Source organism: Pleurodeles waltl, chromosome 1_2, assembly GCF_031143425.1.
Source record: "Pleurodeles waltl isolate 20211129_DDA chromosome 1_2, aPleWal1.hap1.20221129, whole genome shotgun sequence".
In the NCBI taxonomy this organism is placed as follows: Eukaryota; Metazoa; Chordata; class Amphibia; order Caudata; family Salamandridae; genus Pleurodeles; species Pleurodeles waltl.
In genome coordinates, this window is record NC_090437.1 from 1148646529 (window position 1) to 1148669950 (window position 23422).

Here is a 23422-nt window from a genome sequence, read left to right on the forward strand (position 1 = left end):
TTTAACTCCATAGATTTGGCGCTAGATATTATTCTCTTTCAATTCTTTGTCTTACTAGAATCAGATATTAATTGCATCTTACACTGTCCCACAAGTCCATAAATTATTTTTGAATTAGCCCCACTGTAGGTATTAACCAATATTAACTACATCATGATGTGCCTACTGAAGTGTCTTATTCCCATGACTTGTCATTTTATTAATTATGTCCTGATTCTTGCACATTCATCTTCTGTACACGTTTCTGCCATTAGAACGCACTCAGCCCAGTTGCCTGACGGTTCGAGTCTTAGAAGCTTATACACTACCTTTCCCATCTTCATTTCACTGTTGGCTGTTGCTGAGTCAGTCCTGGCTTCATCATCCTCAAAAGATTGTGGAGTTTCTGCAGCTTGAAGTGTAACTGCGGCGTCTGCTGCACCTACTGGCTCTTTGCGTGTCAACCTATTTGGACAAAATCACCGAGTGAGGGAAGCACTGAATAATATATGTGTCCTTCAAAGGTTGGCAGGCATATGCCACTTCAGTGACTCTCCAAAGTGAGCGGATAGCATGTCAAGGCCAACCCTGCTCTCGGATTCTGACCAGTTTTCACATTTATTGACAGTTTCTTTCTCTGCACAATACGACGTTTGGTTGTGTTTCCTATTTTCATTTTTAAAAAGTAAGAAGAAATGTGACACACTCCCTACAGCAAATACGAAATTCGATTTTTTTTTGTTTTTGCTTTAATAATATCAATTTCGCAGCACTTTAGATGCAGTCATGCACAGAATCTCCAAACTCTATAACTAGACCATGGACTACTTTTACTCAGCTGGAAGCCACTGGAGGCCACGTGACTGCCGACTTCTCCGAGAGGCATCGCCTCTGAGATGAGCGTCTGCTGCTCGTGCCCTTCAACACTCGACCTAACCTCTTCGGGCAGCTGTCTCCGGGGCCCACAGAGGGAGGTGGCAGTTTGGCTGTGTCACTGTCTAGCTACATAGGGGGTCATTCTAACCCTGGCGGTAAAAACCGCCAGGGCGAATGACCGCGGTAGCACCGCCAACAGGCTGGCGGTGCACCGCTGGGCATTCTGACCACGGCGGTTCAGCCGCGGCCAGAAATGGAAAGTCGGCGGTGTACCGCCGACTTTCCGCTGCCCCTGAGAATCCTCCATGGCGGCGGAGCGCGCTCCGCCGCCATGGGGATTCTGACACCCCCTAACGCCATCCTGGAGACCCGCAGGAACAGGATGGCGGTAGGGGGTGCCGCGGGGCCCCTGGGGGCCCCTGCAGTGCCCATGCCAATGGCATGGACACTGCAGGGGCCCCCATAAGAGGGCCCCAAAAAGAATTTCAGTGTCTGCCTAGCAGACACTGAAATTCGCGACGGGTGCTACTGCACCCGTCGCACTCCAGCAACTCCGCTGGCTCCATTCGGAGCCGGCTTCATCGTTGCTGGGTCTTTCCCGCTGTGCTGGCGGGCGGCCTTTTGGCGGTCGCCCGCCAGCACAGCGGGAAAGCCAGAATGGCCGCCGCGGTCTTGTGACCGCGGTGCGGTCATTTGCCGGTAACCGCATGGCGGGCGGCGACCGCCGCCCGCCGCGGTTAGAATCACCGCCATAGTCTGGTCACTTCATATTGCGTTCACCATTTATGTATTACCCACCATATTGCACCGAAATTGCTGTGCTATTCATTGCCGGTGAAACCACAACCTCCAGTTTTATTGGAATGTTCTTTCCCTGACGTCTCCCCTTACATGTCCACCTGAAGCACTTGCAGAGAGTTAGAAAAAAAGAGCTCATTAACCCCGAATGTTATGCTTTCACTAGGGCTAAATTCCTGTACCTTCCAACTCCAACTCACCCTTGACTGTGCTTTAAATGGAAGTAGAGAATTGTTGGTACCCACGTAATCCACAGTACGTTTGTTGCGTAGAAGTGCCAATACTCTCCCTTTACATGTACTGTATTGAGGTAGTGCTGAAAAGTGCATGTACTCTCCCTTTCAAATTAATGAAGTGCAGGCACCCAGTACTGGATAGTACTTGCACATATAAAGCACTTCCTGTAGCACAAATGATGGCAACCTGCACTTCCACTATATTACACTCCCGAGTATATACATAAACGTATTTACCTCCTTATGACACAGCTCATCAAGGGTAGTAAGCACTATAGAAATGCACTCGGAAATACCTTGTTTTCATTAAACTGCCGTTGATTTTTTTCAATAGTGCCTGACCATTGAACGACTTGGGCGAAGACTTCTTCTCATCGGAGGGTTCGGTTTGATGGCGGTCTTCTTCGGATTGCTTACAGTATGTCTTACTTTACAGGTAAGCTGTTCATGTTGGACTGGAATCATTCTTTGCTTTCTAATGTTTTGCTAACATATAGACATAAACCGTTCTTCAAAGGATAGACGTTGTGTTTTAACTTTATGAAATGTGTACAACGAAAGACGTTTATTTTCATGGTTTCCAAAGTATGCATTTTATGTGAAAATATTTTGGTATTTTCAATTTAAAGACATACTTTTCATACTAAATAGGTTTTATTGTAATGGTCGTATATTGATTATGGTACTAGGATACCAACATTAATCGACCCTTGAATTTTTGAAAATCAGTTTAGGAAATACAAAGTGTATTAGGTGTAATGTCATGGTGCCATATAGAGAGACAAGTATGGATGCACAAAAGTGCCTGGAAAAAAGGTAGAAACGTGGGGCCAGTTGTACTTAGGGATTTTACTTTTGCAAAACCTGCAATTCACAAAATCACAGTATTTTCAACCAAAAAATCCCCTTTTCCATTGAACTAACCCCATTTTGCCATATAGAAACATTTTTGAATCCCAAAATGATTTTCTGACCCCTACCAAACCTCAATTTGTGCGTCAGTATGGTTTGTATCAATGGCTAGTGACCACAGTTTCAGTCACAAATCAATGTCAGTTAGTGACTCCCAAGTTGAGATGGTAACTGATTCACAAAGGGGAACAGATATCTTTTGGATCCCATCCTACTTTGGGTATTAGGGTGGCAGCTTTGCGGCGAGAAGGCGTTGATTGAAGGAACCACTGCAAACGCTCAATTAAGTTTCTCAGAGAAGTTTCTCAGAATGTTATTTTTTAAATCAACTTCTTCAGCTTCTTTCAAGGATATCAGGCTGCTTTAAAAAAACATTTAGAAATGCAGTCACGGCAATGGTGGTCTCCTGTCTCTATTGCGACCTGCCTAATGAACTCTTGTTAGACTGGCCAGTTCTGAATCCCAAATTTGCAAAATGACTTACTGATATGTGATGGACCTGCCCTTCTCTGCATGATTGCTTCCACACTTTTTACCTTCACCTCTCCTTTTTTCTGAATTTGATTTTGTTGGCTTTAGGCCTCTTCACACTTTACCACTGCTACTCAGTGTTAAAGTGCTTGTGCTCACTACTTAAAACATGGTAAAAATGGCTTGAGCCAATTGGCATATTTAATTTACTTATAAATCCTTAGTGAAGTTGTACCCATTATGCCCAGGGCTGCTAAATATAATGCTACTAGTGGGCCTGCAGCACATATTGTGCCCCCCACTTAAGTAGTCTTTTAAAACAATGTCTAAGGCCTGCCATTGCAGCCTGTGTGTGCAGTTCTAAACTGTTGTTTCGACCTGGCAACATTTGGCAAGCCTAAACCTTCCTTCCTAATACATATAGTTCAGCCTTTGGGAAGGCCCTAAACAACCTTGGGACAAGGAGTGTATTTAAGATGTTGGGCATGTAGTTTTCAGCTTTAAATGGGTTGGCCCAAACTTGTGACTTTCGCGTCATTACACACAACCAGATACCTTTTCATAACTGAATCTCTGCTTTTATGGATTGGAATTCGGTCATTTAGGTGTCATATGTAATTTGGGTAGATTTTAACTCTTTTAGGGTCGAGCCTGCGTCGCATGCGCTGGCGCTTTAGGAGTTTGAAAAGGGCTCAGAGCCCTGTTCACATCACGTCAGTTGTCTTTCATTGGTTTGTGGGCTTGCCTGTTAAAATCTGCTTTCATTAGTGGAAGGCACGCATACGTCATGCCTTTTCCGGTGGTTAGCCCTCCTCGAGCGCAGCGACCAAGTACTGAAAACATGCGAGGCTCGCTGTTTCCCGTCAGGTTTGTGGACTACTTTTATCTTTTGTTCGCAGCGCGATCTCGCTTGGCAGAAGTCGAACGCTTTGTATAACATCGACCCTGTTACATAGTTATTTGCACTTTTGCCGGTTACGTAGATAATTGCACTTTTGCTGATAGGTTTCATTATGAGTGAACTGTAGCAGAGCGATCGCGCTGTTTTTTTTTTTTTCAATGTGGAAAGAAAAATCCGGTTGGGAGTTTACAACTGCTAATAGCTGTAACTCGGAGAAATGTGAGACCCTAGTGCATTGCAAATGCTTCTTTTCAAAGTGAGTGTGAGATTTTTCTTGTGTTGTCTTTTCACTTTATCAGTGTTCAATTACTGTATAAATACTCTACACATTGCCTCCAAGTTGACCTTGACAAGCTGTTGCTCGAGAATGTCTCGCACCCCCCTCAACCAACAGCCCAATTTCTTACAATATGTAGGTGAGCTTGCAAAATCAGATTGGAGTCTCAAAATTCAGTGCACAATTTGGGATCTAGCCCTTGATCCAATAAAGGCAGTCTCTGTGGAAAAAATCATACATTTGCACCCATAATGTTTCTCCTACATTTGGAACAGATTTCCAACGTGTTTGAAATTCACAAACTATTCTGGCTATAATCTAGTAAAAGTTTAAGTCACAGAGTTTCAACACTACTCCTGCAGTTATTTGGTAAACACTAAGAACAATTTTTGTTGGTAGACCTGCCCAGATACACATGCAAACGCACTCTTTGCAAACGTGGAAATTCTAGTATAATTGCACATTGTCAAATGCCATTTATGATGGGAAATGTCTGCTATTTATGATTTTTTGATGGATGAATGTGAAACCGCATTCATATATTTGTGCATAGATATAGACCTTAAATTTAAGAATTGATATCCTGTAGAATTTCTATTTTTTTAATGTATTCTCCTGTTTTTGTTGCTAAATATACAAAGCTTACGTTACCTATATACCACAACATCCCAGTTAGATTTAAATGCTTTACTTGCTCCAGGCAGTTCTTTCATGTTTAAATTGTTGTAAGAATTCAAAGTTGAAATAAATGTTTTTGCTTACATAATAGCAATCACCGAATAGGTCACAAATGTAACGATTTTTCTTTGGTCCGTTGTGTCATTAGTGGCAAGAAGAAAGAGCAAACCTTTGCTGAACGACAACTATGCTACATTAAATTGAACTCTGACGTAAATAAGCCCTAAACAAAAAATTGAGGTTTCAACACATGTCCGTCTTTTGGCATGGTGTCTTTTAATCCCATGCTGAACATTTTACACTGCAACAACCCCTTGTGGAGCAATTCATTACATGAAGTATGTGGTGCATTTATATATATTTGTTGTCTGGGTGAGATTGGCATATATCATTGGAAAAATTGATTTTGGGGTTGAGAACAGATGGTGATAATTATGGAATGAGAATATAGCATTGAAATACCAGGGATTACAAGAGAGCCATCTGGGTTAGAACCTAGGACGACGTTAAATAATATGCCATACATAATCTGAATAATCATACATAAATAATTCTTGCTATGATGTGTGTAGATGTTTATAGATATGGATATATATGAACAGTTTCTATGCAAATTAACACAAACAATAATGTTCAAGTGTACATATACTTCCATATTCCTAAACCTGAATTATGGCCAGGGGCCAGGCAATCAGCATATTTTATATTTAAAGTCAAGAAAACAAAACAATAAAACTAAACCAATTTAGAAAGATACAGACAACTTTAATAAGCAATAAAGGCACCAAAATTGATCAAAATTGAATAATTGGAAACACAGATATGGATTGTTAATGTTTTTATGCAAAACGTTCACGGAAAACACAATGCGCAAGGCAAAAGTTCAGTTTGCAGTTGCCTGGGACCTAACAGTGATTTCAGACTAATCGTAATTAATCAAGAGTTGGGTTGACCAGCAGGTCTCACCTGTTAAAGTTTTTGTCTTGGGATTTAGTCTTTATTTGAAAGCTCCTGGTCCTTCTGCAGGTAAAGCAGGAGGTTGAAGTTAATGAACGTCCTTTTAAGTTGTATATGCTGTCATCGCATTCCAGTTGAAGCCATTTATTTTGGCACCAAAGGCACTGAAGAGCCTATTCACAAACTGCATTTTGTAGTGCATTTACTACACTAGTGCTACTAACATACTAAAAAATGCTATTCACATACCTACATGTTAAGGTTTATACCTTCACCACTGCTGTGTTTCATTTGCAGAGACCTCTGCCCCAACTGCGGAGATCTCAGCCCATGTAATTATACATTTTAAAATTCTGTGTAATATCTGTCTACTTTTTTTAATTAAGAAACCTTTACACTGTCCCTTATACTTTACCATAAGGAGAACTCTGCCCCTATTGTGGAGTCTTCGCCTAGTAAGCGGAACATCATATATGATCACAAAGTCACTACTAGTAGTTACTTTATGGTCTTATATCATTTTTTGTGATTTCACCTGCTGATTCAAGGGATGGGGACATGTATGTATACACTTCTCAGTAACTTTACATTTATAAATGGTGAATAACCCAAAGTACTAAAGTTACTCAAAAGTATAGGAGTACATGTTCAAGTGGTTGGTCTATACATGTGGATTTACCTTTCCAAATAGGCCCTTAAGTTTCCCCTAGGAAAACATTTTTCTTGGATAGATAACAATGTTTCCTTGTTCGGAAAAGTACACTTGGTTACAAATTCACACATCGAAAGTTTAACACATTTACATGCTCCTGGAAATTTGCAAGTGTCAAAGATTTCCAAAATTTTACTGAGAATTCTGAAGAATTCAAAAGTTTGCACCAATCAATCAATCAATCAATCAGTTTTTGTAAAGTGCAGCTACTCACCCATGAGGGTCTCAAGGGGCTGTGATGGTCTCAAGGCGCTGGCATCAAACATGCCGGTGCCATAGAGCAGAAAGCTTCTACACTTTATTTCCATTTTTCTAACCAGGGTGCACACGGTTTTAGAACATATTACCATATACTAACAAGATAGCTATGAGATTTGAATGCCTGTTGTTGGCATCTGTGCATCAGCTGCAGGTCACAAGTTCAAATGCTGATTAGATCAACTGAGCCCTTTATATTTCTGAGATTAATAAATTGAGAACATTAATTTACGCTATAACAACCCTTGTTACTTACAGTGCTATGAATTAAAAAAGGTGTCAATTAGTACAACCTAAAACCATTTTGGTTTATGGTTTGGTAACACACCAGAAATCGAGGATAGTCTTGACTACAGTCACTGATGTACTTGACCCAATGATCAAGAAATTATTGAGTGTCGGTTGAAAAACTAAACAAAATATGTTATGTTTTTCATGTCTTCAAAGTCTCTTACACAATACTAGGCCCTTGAGAAATCACCTACACTTCAAATATAGTTATAGTCATTTGTTCAGTCATATTTCTGGAAAACCTCTGTGGACCTAGCAATTTGATACTGATACAGTCAACAGAGTTTAATGTTTAATGCCCCAACAGTGTTACAATTTAAAAATCATACTCTTTATAGACTGAAAGGTCTTATGATAAATGGTAGACTGTTGGAAAATACGGGCCACAAAGCAAGTGGGGTTACCATGGTGGTTGGGGCTTTATCCCACTGGTATCCTGTGGCCAGTCCACATATAGCCCTGCAAACTGGGACACCCCTACCACACTTGGCTTTTAGGTTAGTGAGGGGGAGCAGTACAAGAGATCTCAGGGAAGCAGAGGTAGAGACTCAGGGTGGGAGGTAGAGACTCAGACCTCAACAAATTCAACAGTAGGAAAGTGTCAAGCCCGGTGCTTTTGTTTTATTACAAGAGAAGTATTTTAATCACAGCAAAAATCTGCTATGATACATTGAGCAAAGGTAACACTACCTGGATGCAACTATGAGAGAGGGGATTCACTACACAGAGCAAAAGAAAGTTTTATGCTTAAACCCTAGTAAAGGCTCACTATGACAATGTGAAGCGGCTTTTACTCTGTGATATTTATGTCTGTCCATACTCTTTGACGATGCAGTTCTTGTATGCTTGTTGAAGTTAACATTAAAAGTCCCATCAAATCTGTTCAGCCAACTTAAAAATCAATCAAGAGCCTCTTGATGCAGCAAATGCAGAACTAGCACAGGTCCTCTGCCTTCCTCTGTTGTGGTTGCTGGTGCTGATGCTCCAGTGCGGATGCTCCAATGCTGATGCTCTGCTGGATTGTGAGGCATACAAGCTTGGTCTTTGGTGAATCTGGGAGGCCCTCTGGTTCACGCAGGCTGTCTCCGGACACAATCACTTGCTAAATTCTTTGTTCTGGGTTGCTCCTTTCTGGGGACAAAGTGGATGTGCATCTCCTATTCAAGCTGCTCTTTGAGTTCACTGTGGATACTCCACCCTACTTTGTGAAGCAGCTTAGAACTGGAACAAAGTGGTAAAATGTGGATCCCATCTTTATACATGATTTCCAGAATGGATGTGGATCCACTGCCTACAGTTCAGAAGATAGTTTGGGTTGGTTTCTTTTCATTACATCTTCTTCTTTCTGAAGTGTGAACACCCTTTTTGTGTAATGTGATGCCTCTCACAGCAGGTAGTGATGATGTTGGCTCCCAGCAGGAGTATCCATAAAGCAAGCACAATATGTGTAAAACTATGGGCCATATTTAGAAGAGAGTGGCTCATCGGTCCCGCTGTACCACTTAAGGACACCATGGTTGCGCCGTATTTACAATTTACAATACGACGCACCATGGTGCACGTTAAGACAATAGCGTCAACGTTTTTGAGGCTATTTTGACACTTTGCTGCACTAGCGTAAAAAGTTTTATATTGGTTTCAAAGGGTGCGTCATTTTAAGGCATGCGCTGAGCAGGCGTTAAAAAAGATGTCAAAAATGGCACAGTGAAAGCTTGTAGATTTCACTGTGCCATTTTTCTGGGCCTCCTAACGCGAGAGCGACCCCCTTGTATACATTATGCCTGACGCAGGCATAATGTGGCACAAGGGGGTGCAATGTGGCTCAATGTATGCATTGCGCCACTGTGATAATATGGCATGGCAAAAATTGCCTCCTTGAGCCACATTAGCATACAACAAATGACACAAGGAGGCACTAGGGCCTTGTAAATCTGGACCTATGCATCCTGCTGCTATCATCCTGCCTGAATGACCCAAAGGAAGACACAAAGTCCATGCTCTGCATGGAAATTCCTTTTCCGTTTTCTCCACCAAATGGCAGTGCTCAGGAATTACTAATCAGCAAACTCTTGCAAAGTAGGTCACATGACATTTCTGAAGTAGTACATAAATGCCCATAGCTACACCCTACATCTTAGGAATGAAGGCAATACACTTCCACTGTCTGGGAACGATGTATACCATGCTGCACCTTGTGTCATTTCAAAACCAGAGGCAATACAAAATAGAAATAATATAGAGGGCTGCCATTAGGCACTCTACACATAAACCTCTGTTGATATGCACAAGGGATGTCAGTAGAGTGCCTGCTCATCAAACCTAAGTGAAGCTTTACACGAGCGTGCCTGTTGTTTAAGTGTGCTCAGGCCACTCCACAAGAGAAGACTTGTTGCATCAGTGACAGGTTAAAGGGAGGTTATATAGAATTTCTTATCTTTACAGTACAATAAAATACCAATACCTCAGATTTAGGAAACAGCAATACTATATCTTTAAGAACACCACGCAGAATATGTCCAAATAGAAATAGGCTTCAAGGCAATATCAACTCCTATAGTGTCAACAATGGGACACAGTGAAAAGCTACAGATGATATTATGGGAGCTGTCAATGATTACTCACCAAAGTTCAGGGCCACTTGCCTTGCCATATGAGCACTTATGATATGAGGCTTAGGAAATGTGTCACATTTCCATCCAACCTAGCATGGTCTAATTGTGATTTTGATGTAGCAGTTACAAACATTACTGTTGATAGGAATATAAATTTGTGAATACATCTAGCAATGGAGTTGTATGTTAAAGCAGCTAAATGTGCTTTGGGAAGAATATGCACAATGCAAAACCAGGGTAGAGAGGGGAAAAAAGTATAATAGAGAGCACTCCTGTAAGAATCATTTGCATCCACCTTGCATTTCTAGGAGCCTTCCCACCACAGTGGGATGATTAAAGGCAGGGGCCTCTAGGCAGTTTGCAGCTCACGTGACATGGCAAGGTGTTAATTTCTCTGTAGAACCTTGCTTTGTCTTTTTAATAACTTGCTGGTCATAAGGCTACCCAAGCAGGGTAGCTTTCTCCCTTCTTTTCTCTTTGGGAGTATGGAAGACGCTTAAGGTGCTAATGTTAGAGGCAATAATCAAGTAGAGGTTTTGCTCTCAATAGCTGCGTTAGGAAGGGAGATGTAGTTAGTGAAGTCAACTTCCACAGGCTTTTGCTGACATCACATTATAGTGAAAGGGGAAGCAGATTGGAGACAGTTGTGGATTGTTTAGAGTTAATATCTATGAGTGTCCTAACTTGACCCTTTTAAATGCCTTGCTGGATTCACTCACCTTACACAATCCTTGGAAGAATTAAAGAACATTGTGTGTCGCCTGTACAATGCACTAGTAAATTTGTCCTAACTTTTGCTCATGATCCTACTTGAAAAACAGCTGATATCAGGGTTAGAATAGATAAATGTTTTTTGACTCTCACATCAAGTGGTGAGTTGTTCTACTACAGCACCTGCAGCCAGCACGTAAGATGTCAGGTGCATCACATCTGAGTTCTTGATAGTTTTCTGGCCCTGGAGTCTAATAATCTTGAAACCTACAAGTAGAATTTGAAAAATCCGGGAGGTGGAACGGGGTTTCTAAGCTTTTTTTTTCAAAGTATGCAGCAACAACTCAGATGTTGTGAATAACAGAACTGTATTTGTTAAATAAACATCATCAATATACACCTGCTATTATCATCCAAGAACTGCAAGTGGCAATGTTACTACTATAGAAAACGTTAAATTTGTGATTGGTGTGCTGACAGAAAATAAGAGAAAGCTGTAGTAATCCAGTAGTGATATAACCAACCCAGGCAAGAGAAATAATCCCGGCCCCCTGGGGTGGAATTCATACTTTGATCTCCAAGAATACCATCCCACTGAAGAAGGTTGTGTTTTTACTAGTAATACCAACTCCAGTCAGAAACTACGCAACAGTATACACAGCTCAAAAAAGAAATTCCAAAATGTGCATGCTCAGCTTGAAGACGTGCCTATCTTGCCAATTTTCTGGGATGAATGTGTTTTCCATATTGTAGCAGACTCTTTTATGAACAATCCAGTAGAATCTGATGATCTTCATCCAGTGATGGTTGTTTTCCACATGACAAAACTGAATTGCGGTGTGCCGGATGTTATCTCAGTGGATGTGGCATAGATGATGCACGAATTGAGGCTGAAAGCTTTGAAAGCAAAACTGTCCAGTCAGTATTGAACGGAATTCATTATGTTAATTCATTACAAGTTATGCTCATCATATCTGAGGTTTTAGAAACATTGCATTGGAATGCTTTCTGAAACAAGAATGGCAAATTCGGTTTTGCATAGCTGAACTCAGAAGTGAACAAGGCACAATCAAAAGTCATAATGCAAAGTCAGACAATGTTCAATACACTCAGTTCAAAATCAGAAAACCTGAAAATCAGGTTCATAGAGTTTGTCAAAGAATGGAAAGGAAGATCAGTACTTTGCAAGTCCTGGGGAGATGTTTTACACATGATAGCTCTAGTAAAAAACTTTGTACATGCTGCTCTGGAAGGTGATTTGGAGCTGCACATGAAGACTGTGGAGTCACTGATTATTGTGTTTCATGAATTCAGTTGCATAAACTACCTGAGAAATGGAGCCTGGTAGTTGGAAAGAGATAAGAATCTAGAGGTTGAAAAACCATACCGCTACAGAAAATTCATCCTAGAACATTTTGTGGGGAAAGTCAGAGATGTAAGGTTCGATGCTGTCCATCCGGATATGAAACTGGAACAAACGATTCAAAGATCATAGAAAAGCTCCAAGGTAATTGTTGGTCAGATGCGTAAAAGTGAACATGTTGCTCAATGGCAGTTAGATTACCATGAAGTCCTTTCTATTTGCAATGTTTTCAGAGAGATGACAAATTCAAAATTAATGGACTATTGTGAAACTGGTCCTCACCACATATTTGTGGAAAGGAGAGGGGAACATTTCAATAAACATGTTGACAGATTCTTCATTTCATGCAGCAGCAAGGAAACCTCTTTGAATGGCTGAGCCTGTGCAACTACGCAACTTTGTGACCAAACAATATGTGGGTAACGATATAAAGAAACATCTACTGGATGTCCTGGAACATGATCAAAACTGAAGCAGGAGAGAGTTGTGTTGTAAGAGAAAAAGCTATTGACATAATCACTAAAGCTAAATGTTCACACTCACAATGCCATAGTTAGAGCATTGGCAAACCATCCACTACAAAACAAGTTATAAAAAAACAACTTTTGCAGGCACATAGAGAGATGGATGTAGCAAAAGAAAGGGGTGAATTTATCAATAACACTCTGCTGCATGATCTTCTTCCAACAGACGCGTTATTTGATGGAGATGCTGCAACCAAACCAGTAAAGCACAAACTCGTACATGAGCTTGAAAAAAAAAAATCACCTGAAAAATTTCAGTTTGAAAAGTTGTCCTCATTGAAAACTGCTGTTGTGGACCATATGTTACAATTGTGAATGGTCAAAATGTCATTGATGCAAAACTTCAGGGAAATCATCCAGACTTTTCTACAGATATCAAAGTTAGTGTGCACCTTGCAAGAACTGCACATTGTATTTTACAGTTACCTTGAAATATCACTCAAAGAATATGAGAAAATCAGAGAAGTGTCTACAAGTGTAACAATTGACCTTGTCTGCATCAAGAATTCGAAACCTATACCTGGGCAACTTGATAAATTCTGGTCATGAACAAGATGAACTTGGAGATGTTAACTTGTCAAAACATTGTTTCTTCAGTGAACACTGAGGGCCTGATTCTAACTTTGGAGGACGGTGTTAAACCGTCCCAAAAGTGGCGGATATACCACCTACCGTATTACGAGTTCCATAGGATATAATGGACTCGTAATACGGTAGGTGGTATATCCGCCACTTTTGGGACGGTTTAACACCGTCCTCCAAAGTTAGAATCAGGCCCTGAATTTCCAATTACTGCAAGCGGAATGATTGTCAATGAGAAGTTGGTGCCTGCAGAGAGATATTCAAAAGGTACACGCCATATTATTCAAGAACTTAACAGCAAATCAGAGGAAGCTGGCATTAGTGTTGTGCCACATGTTGAGTGGGTTTTTCGAAATGATTCCAATTGAGTCATTGTACTGCCAAATGACACAGATGTTATTATTGTGCTACTTAAATTTGTTGCAATGTTCCTAAGTCAAGGATTGTCAGTTATGGATACGTTATGGAACTGGTGAGAAAAGACACTTAGGGCCACATGTACAAAGCTTTTTTCTCATTGCAAACAGGCTGTTTGCAATGAGAAAAAAGCATTTTGCGATGTACAGACCCTTTTTTGCGATTCTATGTACCGAATCACAAAAATGGCTTGCGAGTCGCAATTAGGAAGGGGCGTTCCCTTCCTAATTGCGAGAACAGGGCAATGTAGAATTGTTTTGTGACCGTGAATGCCGTCACAAAACAATTGCAGTTAGCTCCAATTTCAAATTGGTGCTAACCCATTCGCAAACGGGAGGGGATCCCCATGGGACCCCTTCCCCTTTGTGAATGGTAGCAAAAATATTTTTTCAGAGCAGGCAGTGGTCCCACAGACCACTGCCTGCTCTGAAAAAATGAAAAGAAAACTTTTCATTTTTGTTTTTGAAATGCATGCTGCCTTCCTTTAAGGAAAACAGACTGCATTTTTTTTTTTAAACTGCTTTATTTAAAAGCAGTCACAGACATGGTGGTCTGCTGTCTCCAGCAGGCCACCATCCCTGTGAGTGCAGCCATTCCCAATGGGATCGCAAATTGCGACCTACCTCATGAATATGAATGAGGTAGGTCATTTGCAACACCATTGGGAATCGCAAACAGTGTGAAGTACACTGTTGTACATATCGTTTTGTGGCTCACAATTTGCGACTTGCAAATGAGTCGCAAATTGCGAGTTACAAAAGTCGGGGTAGTTTATCTGGCCCTTAATCCTGCTTCATATTCTGTGCAGGAAATTTGACCTAGAGATGCCCCGTGTTATTATCAAGGTACATAGACACTATGAGCAAAATTGCAACAAAGCTTGGAGCTTTAACTGCTGAATGTGTGAAGTTTCTAAAAGGATTTGCTGAAACAGACAAAGAATGTGACTTCAAAGACTTAGAAAAGTACCTTGTGTGTGTGTGTGTGTGTGTGTGTGGAAAACGAGTTCTGACTGTCACACATTTGATGATCTTCAGTACAGTGAGTTCCAGATATTAGTCCTGTTAAGTGACATTCCACTGATGTCATAATATGTGCGTGGACACATTAAAAGAGCATTCTACTTGATCAGAAGATGTGTAAATATTTTGGATCATGCCTATGTAGAGAAAGATCTGTGTGAATTTGGTTGGGAAGATATTGATGCAGTGCTAAAACCTATGAAATTTCAAAAGCCTCTACCTACTAAACTTACACTTGCATGTACTTGCAAAATCTGTGCTACAAAAACATGTGCCTGTCGCTATGCTCTTCTCAAATGTTCAACATTTTGCGAATGTACCACGAGTGATTGCTGAAACAAGTAGATAAAGTGAACTTTGAAAACATGTCTAAAACAGGAGTGCTAAACATTTTTATTTTTTCATATTCTGATCATAAACATTGTTTGGTGTATTCATAAAAGGATTAAAAAACATTATTATTTGTTTCATTGCTAAATATGCCTCTTCTTCCTCTTTTATAGCCGCAATTTTGGAAAATGGCTGAAGGGTTGCTCTGAGGAGTCATTTGCTGACTCTTTAAGACTACTTGAGCCCCAAAACCTATGTTTTGACACTAAAATGAAGTATATAGGTCTCATGGTTCCTGAAATATTGCATCATCATTGCAACACATCTGCCATTTTAAAAAATGTTGTCCAAAAAAATTTGGCCCGGATCAGAAATGTCTACCAAAGCTAAATTACATCTCCAATGATCCAAAAACTAAAATTAAAAACTAAAATCTCTGGACAACAATTTTTTATTCTGAGGTGTATCCGGGGGTGAGGCATAAAATAGATATTCTGCTTCACAGCAAATCATAGCTTACGAAATCTGACAAATCTGAGCTCTTCCTCCATGATTTGAATTTATTGAGCCGTGCATGGATACTGCTCTCTAACATCAAGAGTGAAGTTCAAATATATTATTGCAGACTGACACTAATATTTAACACGAGTCATGGAAGTAGCTAGAAAAAAATGACCTTCACTTTGAAGCACATTTGAGTAGCATTTTTGAGGAAAACATGGAAAATGGTACTTAGGAGAGTTTGAGGTGGGTGGGGTTTGTCAGCCGAGAATTGGTTTTGAAAAAAGGAGACAAATGTTGCTTTCTATCACACAATTGTCAAAAAAAGTGGCCAAAACATTTGGAGTGCGCACAATGAGTCCATAGAATTAGAGTCTTTTTAGTGAGGCTGACGTTTCAGCGTTTTGGGGGGTTTCTCTCCAAGAAAGTATTGGTGCCAAACAATGTATTTGCAGCACAGGTTCCCTGGGACAATGCGAAAAGACAATGATTTTCAAGTCAATACAGACTTTACTATTCTCTAATTAAAAGGACTTTGCCTTCTTTTACTTCTTTTCAGAATATTCTCTCACCTTTCCTCAGTCTTTAGCTTCTTAAAGTTATTTCATTAGTGTAAGGGAGTTGAATTGCTTTTCACACATGTTAGGTTATTTTTTTTCGTGTGCAGTAAAAATGGTTATTATCATTGAAATGGCACACATGGACATCACCAAAAGTGACTATTGCAGGAGTAAAGAGCCTCCAACCGTCTCAACTGTCCTCCCGCAATATCCGCAGGTATCCTGCTCCATCCGGTGGATGCTGTTCTTCATAACAGGTGAGGTCTCCGCTTTATAAAAAAAAAGAATAATAATTTCTAAAGAAACCTGTAAGAAAGAATATCTGGATTACTCCCTCCATGCGTGAGCAAAGAGGCATTTATATATTTGTGGCAGATTATATAAGTAATATTTCTATATGTAGAGCAATATTTCAATGGATTATAATGTAAAGCATGTTTGCCTTTGGTGCCTTTTTTTTACTTGTCTATGCTCTGAAATGCTCCACGTAAGGACAATGAGGTATGGTGGCCTAATAATTATCCAGAATCTGATTATTTGATTTAGTAATGAAACATTGATTTCTGCCTAGGTAAAACTGTATGCATTTTAGCCACAAGAGTTACTTCCAGTTTTACATCATCTGCTGTTACTTTGCTGGTTCCATTTTTTCGGGCACAAGATTCCCATTCCAAATGCAGTAATCACTGCTGGTCTGATTCCAAACCCCTCTAAGCATAACAATCTAAGAACCAATTAGGATTCTGATGCCAGAATCAAAACCCAACACATCTATCCACTTACAAACTATTATACACTGAATGAAAAACAAGAAACCAAAAGAAAAAAACACAAAATGAATGATTACTAAAGAGATTATAAAATATCACCATTACTTCATTACATGCAGGTTACACATAGTCCTAAATTTCTGTAGGAGGCCTCCTCTTTTCGGATGATCTTGAAACGTGTAATCCCAGCACACGCAACGTCACCCCCATCCACAACATCACACTTCCCTTGCCCATTGCCACTGTACTGAGGTCACAGCCTCTCTTTGTTCCACCACTTGTTATTCTTCAACTTGACCACACAATCTTTAACTTTTGTGACTTTCTTAGATTGAGATAACTTGGATCAACCTTCACCCCGAAATGAAGAAGCCGAACCATGACCACTGGCTTGATAGATGAGGTATGAGCCCTTACCTGTCTTACCGCATTATCATACTTCTTCTGTGATAACTCACATCTCAACTTTACAGCTGTTAGATCTCTCTCCTTCATATAACCGCCCATCCATGGACCAGCCAAGATAGTCGCAGGTTCACGGCCATTGAGAAGGATGTAAGGAGATACCCCCAGTGTTGGAAAATGGGTTATTGGTAGGGCAGGTAGGTACCTACACCTAGCAACAAGCCACTAACCTCCACATAGGTACAGTTAGGTCTCAGTAAATTAATCCCAGCTCTACCCTTGGTAGCTTGGCATCGAGCGTCAAGGCTTAACTTAGGAGACAAAGTGTAAAGCATTCAAATATCACAAAACAGTAATTAAATAAAACACAGGAAACAGTTTAAAAATCCAAAACCAATTTATAAAAATAGCTTATATTTTTATCTTTAAAATGACACAAAAACGATTAAAATCGGTTCAGGGGAACCGGAGATATGAATTTTTAAAGTATTATTATTTTCTAGCGCTTAGAAACAAAAAGCGCCAATCGGGTCATCTGGTTGCACCAGGACCGGGGCAAAGTCAAACTTTCAGGCCGACCGCGATGGAGCCCTGCTCGGCTACAAGTCGCGGGAGGCCTCGGTTAAAAAGTTACCTTCTGACTTAGGGGGTCATTCTGACCCCGGCGGTCTCAGACCGCCGGGGCCAGGGTCGGCGGGAGCACCGCCGACAGACCGGCGGTGCCCCGCAGGGCATTCTGACCGCGGCGCTTTGGCCGCGGTCAGTGCAGGAAAACCGGCGGTCTCCCGCCGGTTTTCCGCTGCCCGTCAGAATCCTCCAAGGCGGCGCAGCATGCTGCGCCGCCTTGGGGATTCTGACACCCCCTACCGCCATCCTGTTCCTGGCGGTTCGCCCGCCAGGAACAGGATGGCGGTAGGGGGTGTCGCGGGGCCCCTGGGGGCCCCTGCAGTGCCCATGCCAATGGCATGGGCACTGCAGGGGCCCCAGTAAGAGGGCCCTGCTTGTATTTCACTGTCTGCATAGCAGACAGTGAAATATGCGACGGGTGCAGTAGCACCCGTCGCACCTTCCCACTCCGCCGGCTCGATTACGAGCCGGCTTCATGGTGGGAAGGTCGTTTTCCCCTGGGCTGGCGGGCGGCCTTTTGAAGGCCGCCCGCCAGCCCAGGGGAAAACTCAAAATACCCGCCGCGGTCTTCCGACCGCGGTACGGTATTTTGGCGGCTCCCGCCAGGCGCGCGGTGACCGCGCCCGGCGGGAGTCAGAATGACCCCCTTAGTCTCTTTTTTGATGTTTTTCTTCCCCGGGACGAACCTGCCAGTTGAATCCGACCTCCTGGAGCCCTTGTCCGGATACGCGAAGTCGGTTTCCTCGGTGGTGATTTTTACCTTCGGACTTAGTCGTTTTTTCAAGATGAAAATCCTTCGACCGGGGTAAACCTGGATCTTGATCCGACGTCCATGGAGCCCTTCTCGGATACGATGGCTGGGAGGTCCCGGTCAACTTTTTACGTTCGGACTTAGGCGGTCATTCTGACCCTGGCGGTCAAAGACCGCCAGGGCGGAGGACCGCGGGAGCACCGCCGACAGGCCGGCGGTGCTCCAATGGGGATTCCGACCGCGGCGGTAAAGCCGCGGTCGGACCGGCAACACTGGCGGTCTCCCGCCAGTGTCCCGCCGCCCCATTGAATCCTCCAAGGCGGCGCAGCTTGCTGCGCCGCCGAGGGGATTCCGACCCCCCCTACCGCCATCCAGATCCCGGCGGTCCGACCGCCGGGAACCGGATGGCGGTAGGGGGGGTCGCGGGGCCCCTGGGGGCCCCTGCAGTGCCCATGCCACTGGCATGGGCACTGCAGGGGCCCCCGTAAGAGGGCCCCTACAAGTATTTCACTGTCTGCTGCGCAGACAGTGAAATACGCGACGGGTGCAACTGCACCCGTCGCACAGCTTTCACTCCGCCGGCTCGATTCCGAGCCGGCTTCATCGTGGAAGCCTCTTTCCCGCTGGGCTGGCGGGTGGCCTGAAGGCGGCCGCCCGCCAGCCCAGCGGGAATGTCAGAATTACCGCCGCGGTCTTTCGACCGCGGAACGGTAACCTGACGGCGGGACATTGGCGGGCGGCCTCCGCCGCCCGCCAAGGTCAGAATGAGGGCCTTAGTCTCTTTTTTGGATGTTTTTCTTTACCGGGACGAACCACGAAGTCAGGCCGGGTCGCGGTTGAGGCAAGCCGGCTAGAATTTCCGCGTCGGGTCGGTCACTTTATGGAGCTTTTTTTCAAAAATTCTCCAATCTTTTCCAAACTTCTGGGGCTTCACCCAGATGTTCTTTTAAGGTTCTTTTGGGGTCCACAGCTCACCCCAAGGGTCCAGAAGTTCTGTGATGGTCCTTGGGAAGTGCGGACTTCAACTCCCAGAATGCACCTGGCGCAAACTCCTTTTTGGCCACTGGACAGTGGTCAGCTGGTCACTTTTTCAGGAGTTGGTGCAGGGGACTCTGGTTAGCAATTTTTCACCTGTAGCAAACAGGGAGTCCCTCCTTGAACCAGTTGAAGCCAGGCAAAGTCCTTCTTGTGGTGAAGCCCAAGTGTGCAGCTGGTGCAGTCCTTCTGAGTGCAGGTTCCAGGTGCAGGCCAGGGGTCCAGCAGGGCAGTCCTTCTTCTTCTTTAGTTCCTTTCTTGTTGAATTCTGGAGGGGATCTGAGGCGTGGGTGCAGGTCTGCCAGTTTTATCCTTGCTCCTGGGTGAAAAGCAGGGGGGCCCTGGTTCTCCAATCAGGGACAGGGTCGTCCCCCTGTGATGACCACTTCCTGGGAAGTGTGGCAAAAATCCATCCCAGAAGGCAACAGTCTCCAAAAATCCAAAATGGATGAATCTGATTTTTGGAGGAGAGATCTGGCTGAGCCCACCCACTGGTGTGGCTAAAAATCATAAACACACCCCTCTCCTGCCCTCTCCTAATCTAATCAAGGGGGCACCTAGCTGTCTGGGATTGCAGGATGTGGGGGTGTTGCTGGGTGCTGCAAATGTCCTTCTCTGCCTATGAAGACCAGTTTGGCAGCCCTCCCCCTTCCTGCCTCACCATCTGCTGAGGGGAGATTCTCTCCCCCAAGCACATTCCTTTGTGTGAAGTCAGGCCACTTCACACCTCATTAAAGTAGCCTGGCAGAAGCTGCTGCAGGCTGGCCAATCAGAGCATAGCAGCAAAAACAATGCAGAGCTGAAATTGGCAACTTTTTAGGTAAAGTCTAAACTTTTTACCTGGACTAGTTATATTAAATCCAACAACTGGAAGTTGTGGGATTTATTATAACAATCAATTTGATACCAAATTCTTGGTATGTAACATTTAAGGAGACTTTAAAATTTAAAATAAAGTCTGCCCATTCTAGCCTATGAAGGCCATTTACTTCAATGAGGGAAAAACGAATTTGGCTGTTTTTACCTCACCAGGGCTTATAAATCTATTTTTATAAAGTCCCTGCTTATAGTTACATGGCACCCAGCCCTATGGGGCACATAGGGCACACCTTAGGGGTGACTTATATGTAAAAATAAGGTAGTTTAAGACTTTGGAAGTACCTTTAATTCCAAAGTCGAATTTGCATATAACTTTAATTTAAAAGCAGCCAGCAAGGCAGGCTTGCTTTTAAAATGACACTGGGCACCTCAGCAATGCACCTAGGTGTGCACCACCTATGCTGTGGTCCCTAAACCTACATGCCCTACCATATACTAGGGACTTATAGGTAGGTTAACTTAGCCAATTATAATTAGCCTAATTTGCATATCCATTTTACACAGAGCACAGGCCCTGGGACTGGTTAGCAGTACCCAGGGCACCATCAGAGTCAGGAAAACACCAGCATAAAGTGGAAAATGGGGGCAAAAAGTTTGGGGGCCTCTGCAATCAGCCCCAGTTTCTCACACAACCCCTCCCCCCCCCAGCCCACACGCCCAGGAGACTCAGCCCAACCCTGGGAGAGTCTTCCTGGCTTGTTAGGCGAGGAAGACAGTGAAGAAAACTGGCTGTCCCTTTGCAGGGCCTACTCTGCCTTACATCCTCCTGTCAGGGTCTCTCCCTCTGGGTAGTGAACCTACCCCAACAATGAAAGGACCCATTTCAAACTGAAACTTCCCTCTAGGGGGGTCTTCCTCCTCTCTCTCTGCCAACTTGGGTAGTGAGGTGCCCACCTCCCCTACTCCAAACTTTGCTAGGGCAACACCTAGCTTACCCAAAGAGGTCACCCAACACTTGAGCAACCCCACCATGACCAATAGGGTCAGGGGGCCTACTTTGCTATTGGCCCTGGGGTCTGCCTCCCAGGCCAAGTACAGTGCTGCCAGGAAGGCTAGCACCCAGCAGAGGCTACTGACAGCTGTCAGTACCCAGAACCACACCCTAAGCTCTCCACTGACAGGTGGCTGAGCTGCTTTAGGGGCATCTTTGGGGTCCTGGCACCCATCTTGCTGTCTAGAGTGGGGGGCTACCACCTCCTGTGGCAGACACCCTCTTTCCACTCTCCCTTCTGTCAGTGCAGGGGCAACACCTTGCATCTGGACAGCTGCCTGACTACTCAGGACTTCCTTGGGGTCAGGTGAGGCCTCACCAGTGCCAACTCTGGGCTCCCCCCCTACTGGGGCAGAAGGCCTTTGGCTCCCTGGAACTCTCTTTAAGAGTGGCCTACCCTTCCTTTTCTTCTTTCCTTTTCTTGGGGACCCCTGTCTCCTAACTGTAGGGACTGACTCCCCAGGACTTTGGCTTGGGGGGGCGCACTGGGCGACCACCCCATCTGTGACCAGCCTCACCTCTGGAAGGTCATTGCCCAGGATACAATCTAGGGGAAGGTCAGCACTGACTACCACCCTAATCCAGTCAAGGATACCCTCCCTCTCTAGGGGCACTATGGCTACAGGTTTGGAGGTGACCTCCCCTGTGGCTATCCTGACTTTCTTTGTCTTTCCTGGGACATACATGTCTGGGGTCACTAACCGGTCACTCACTATAGTGTGACTGGCACCGGTGTCTCTCAGGCCAGTGGTAGGGATCCCATTCACTTGAATGTGGTGGAAGTGCCTACTCCCACCCTCAGGGATCACCAGCTTACCATCTGGTCCTGTCTCCCAGCACAATGCTAGGAGGACTTCATCATCTGAGGAATCCTCCTCTATGGCTACACTGGACAGCCCAGTGCTAACCACCTTCCTTGGACAGGCTGCATCTCCTCTGAAGTGACCTGTCTGCTGACAGTCAAAGCAAGCCCTACTGTCCAAGAGCTTTTTTAACCCTGGGTCTCCCTGTCTCTGCATGTCAGAGTGGGAGTGGGATTTACTCTCCTCCTTCTTAGGGTTCTGGGGTACAGAGGGAGTCTCTGTGGTGGGCTTACCACCTCCCTCCTTAGGTTTTTGGGGACCTGTCCCCCCCTTCTTGGAGTCTCCCCCCTGGGACTTGACAACCACCCTGGTTCTCAACCACTCATCAGCTGCCTCCCCTAGCTCTCTAGGGTTGGTCTGCTTAGAGTCCACTAGATGCTGGCGTAACCTTTCTTGGATACAATTGGTCAAGATGTGCTCTCTCATGATCAGATTGTATAACCCCTCATAAGTATCTACTTTGTTGCCAATAATCCAGCCCTCTAGTGCCTTTAGTGAAATGTCCACAAAGTCAACCCAAGACTGGGTACTGACCTTCTGGGTGTCCCTGAACTTCATTCTATATTGCTCTGGGGTCAGACCAAACTTCTTGGCTAAGCACCTCTTCATACTAGGGTATGAATCTGCCTCCTCCCCCCTTAAGGTGAGAAGCCTATCCCTCCCTGAGTTGGGGACCAACTCCCACAAAAGGGAACCCCAGTATTGAGGCCTAACCCTTCTCATTTGGAGTGCCCTCTCAAAGGCCCCAAGCCACTTATCTATGTCATCCCCCTCTACATAAGCAGGAACCACCCCCTTGGGTAATCTGGGGCAAACTCCCCCACCCATGGACACCTCAGCTTCTTTATCGCTGCTTCCATCTCTTTTCTCTTTGTATGCCCACTTTTTCTTTTCTAGGGCCAGCTTCTCTGCTTCCAAAGCTATGTATGCTAGCTGGGCCTCCAGCTCTCTTTCTCTGATGGATGGGTTCTCTCCTCCTGAAAGGACCCCCTTCCCACCACTAGCTTTGGGTCTGCCCCTAGTGACTGTGTTTACTGAGGACCGTTCTTCCTCTTCCTCACTTAGGCTCAGATGCCTTCCCTCCCCTGAGTGGTTAGAGTTAGCATCTTCCCCTTTTTTTTCCCCCTCTGGAG

At 43.9% G+C, this 23422-nt stretch overlaps 1 protein-coding gene across 3 annotated transcripts in view; it reads left to right on the top strand.

Moving 5' to 3' along the window:
• The window catches only part of SLC2A9 (solute carrier family 2 member 9), a 1837553-nt gene that overhangs the window by 1105339 nt on the left and 708792 nt on the right, over positions 1 to 23422 (top strand). For all 3 annotated transcript variants that reach the window (XM_069202834.1, XM_069202850.1, XM_069202841.1), the window contains exon 10: positions 2224 to 2325. In XM_069202834.1, coding sequence (XP_069058935.1) covers positions 2224 to 2325 — 102 coding nt within the window. The remainder of the gene's footprint in view (positions 1 to 2223; positions 2326 to 23422) is intronic.